This window comes from Buceros rhinoceros, unplaced genomic scaffold (assembly GCF_000710305.1).
Source record: "Buceros rhinoceros silvestris isolate BGI_N320 unplaced genomic scaffold, ASM71030v1 scaffold33731, whole genome shotgun sequence".
Lineage (NCBI taxonomy): Eukaryota > Metazoa > Chordata > Aves > Bucerotiformes > Bucerotidae > Buceros > Buceros rhinoceros.
In genome coordinates, this window is record NW_010394213.1 from 1,446 (window position 1) to 4,082 (window position 2,637).

A 2,637-nucleotide genomic window follows, 5' to 3' on the forward strand; every position below is an offset into this window, starting at 1 on the left:
CCGGCACTCGGTGACTCTTTGGTTGTAGTACCACCGCAGCGTGTAGCGCTGGCAGTCCCCCTCGTCCAGCGGCAGGCCACAGGGCTCGCCTGCGGGGCAAACGGTGAGGGTGAGGGCAGGAGCCTGCAGCACGCTGGTGGTGGAGAGCCGCTGGGCAAAGAAGGAGAAACCCCAGAAGGGGAAGGCAGGGCACGGCTCCCAGCTGAACACGGGCAAGGTTTCCTGCACGCAGGAAGGGACATCTCTGAGCCTGTCCAAGTGCTGGGAAAAAGGGCAGGAAACTCGGCTCCGGGCAAGCCCTCTTCCAGGGCAGTTCCCAGCAAAGGCTGGAGACAGAGCTGGGAGGGAGGTGGCACAGGGACATGACAGCCACAGCATCCCTCGGAAGGGTACCAGAGGGATCCTCCACCTGCTGCCGCCGCCGCCGGGACTTCCTTGCTCTCCTGGGGTCTTTGGGATCCCCTGCTGCAGCTCATGCCCAGGAGCACAGGAAACCTGCCAGGGGCAGCAGGTCCCACCAGCCCAGCAAACCACCCGTCACTGCCAGTGACAGCTTTGGTGAGGGGGACAGAGCACAACGTCTGCAGAGCTTGTGCAGCGCAGTGACGTGATGAGGAGCATGCAGCCTGCTTGGGTGCCACAGAGAGGGCTGCAAATCCCCCCAGCCAGAGGGCACGGGGACACACTGCCAGGCAGGACGTGGAGGCATCACCCCAGCAAAGCCCGGGCAGCCACGTGATTGTGATCACTCCCAGTGGCTCCGTGCTCGGTGCTAGGCGGGTACAGGGAAGCTCACCATCCACCATGGGCTGCTCTGAGCTGTCCATCTCTGAGTCCTCGTCGTAGTCGTCATCCTCCCCGTACACACTCTCGTACTCGAGGTCGTCAGTGTCAAGCATGACCTGCCTGTTCTGCCCTGGGAGACAGTGACACGTGAGCAGCCCTTGCCTTCCCCTCCATCCCCTCCGTGCCGCTCCCCCCAGGCACAGCCCCTGCTCTGCATACACCTGCAGGCCCACAGCACACCCCTGTGCGTGGCTGCGCTCACACCCCCCCACGCTCCTTGCCGTCCCCTCCTCCCTCTGCTCTTTGATCAAAGCCCCCTGGGACCGGCAGCATGGCCAGTGAGGGACTATCCCTCAGGGCCTGCAAGCGGAGCGCAGGGACACGACTGGCCACAGACATGGAGCAGGGGAAGAGGGGGACAGGGACTAAAAGCACAGGGATGACACTCACCCTCCTCTTCCTCAGTGTGTGACAGCTGGAGCACAGGGACTGCATGAGCACTGCCAGTGGGGGATGGCTGGGTGGGGAGGAGCCCTGCGAGGGGGAAGGACGCAGCACAGGCATCAGAGAGGAGGTGAGGGGTCCCGGCTGCCTTCCCTCTGTCTCCTGGTGCCTCCTGGGGGGAACCACCCTTTGCAGGTGCAGAGCAGCCCAGCGCGGCCCTGGCACTGCTGCAGCCTGCCAGGTTACATGACCAGGGATGGGGGACACCCCCTTCTCTCTCTGAACCAGAGACCAGGGCTGCTGGGGGCTCTTGGAGGAGGAGGACAGGCAGAAGGAGCTGCTGCCCGGCAGGTTAGGGATGGGTATGGGGAGGCACACGTGCCCACAGAGCCAGATCTCGTAGGTCCTCTGGACTCTCCATCACCTGTTTGGCCATGCTCCCTCTCCTGGCGGACGATTCTTCCTCCTCCCTGGGCAGAGTGGAGTCTGCTCCTGGCCTGAGCCCCCCAGCCTCCTTGAAAAGAAAGCACACACCTCAACCTAGTCCAGCCCTTGCCCCTGTCCCTCTATCCCATGCCTCCAGCCCACCCTGCTCTCCAGCGGGTCCTGCCAGCCTGTTTGTCATGGCTCCAGCACCCACACACAGATGGGGCGCAGTGCCTGTGGTCCCTTCCTGATCAGGCTGACCCTGGCAGCACCCAGAGTGGCACCATCCTGAGCTGGCTGTCCCTGGGGGGTCTCTGCTGCACCATCATTTATGCCATGGACCATCCCTCCTCCCTGCACATGGTCCCACTCTGATGCCAGCCCTGACTGAGGGGGTCCCAGAGGGTCCCAGCCACCTCCAGCCCCCCCAGAACCCATGGGACACCTAGATGCTGGGACCCCTTTGGTGCCACACATGTGGGACAGGGGTAGGAGGGTAGGAAAGGAGAGCTGCAACCTGAGTGCTCGCGTGAATCCAGGCGCTGTGGGAAGCGGCCACCACAAGCTGTGGGAGAGACGGATAGAGGGTCAGGAGCAGCAGGGCCAGCCCCCAGCCCCAGGGCAGCGGTGGGGGATGCTCACCACAGTGCTGGTTCATCTCCTGCCTGACGAAGGCACGGATCTCCTCCTCCTGCCAGGCATGCAGAGGGGTGAAGGACCCACATCACAGCGGGGGATGGTGCAATTAGAGGGGAGGACAGGCCCTTTCCCCAGGCCCCAGCAGAGCCCCGGTGTGAAAGAAGCCCCTCCATCAGCGGCAGTAGGATGAATCTGGCAACCACTCCCACCCCGGTGATCAGAGTGCCCCCAGCCTCTACTGGTTTCTGCCGGCTCCTTACCGTCATGGCTGGCTCCCCCTTCTCCCCACGGAGCCCCTGCGTGCCGGGACTGCCCTACGGACAAGCAGAGGGGAGGTGGGAT

The 2,637-nt window shown here is 64.0% G+C and overlaps 1 protein-coding gene across 1 annotated transcript in view; it reads right to left on the reverse strand.

The window, feature by feature from the left end:
- Positions 1–2,637, reverse strand: part of LOC104501371 (collagen alpha-1(VII) chain-like) — a gene marked incomplete at both ends in the record, with an annotated part of 9,543 nt that overhangs the window by 416 nt on the left and 6,490 nt on the right. The window contains 5 exons of the mRNA XM_010145171.1: positions 8–89; positions 797–916; positions 2,174–2,221; positions 2,299–2,347; positions 2,556–2,609. Of these exons, the coding sequence (XP_010143473.1) occupies positions 8–89; positions 797–916; positions 2,174–2,221; positions 2,299–2,347; positions 2,556–2,609 (353 nt within the window). The remainder of the gene's footprint in view (positions 1–7; positions 90–796; positions 917–2,173; positions 2,222–2,298; positions 2,348–2,555; positions 2,610–2,637) is intronic.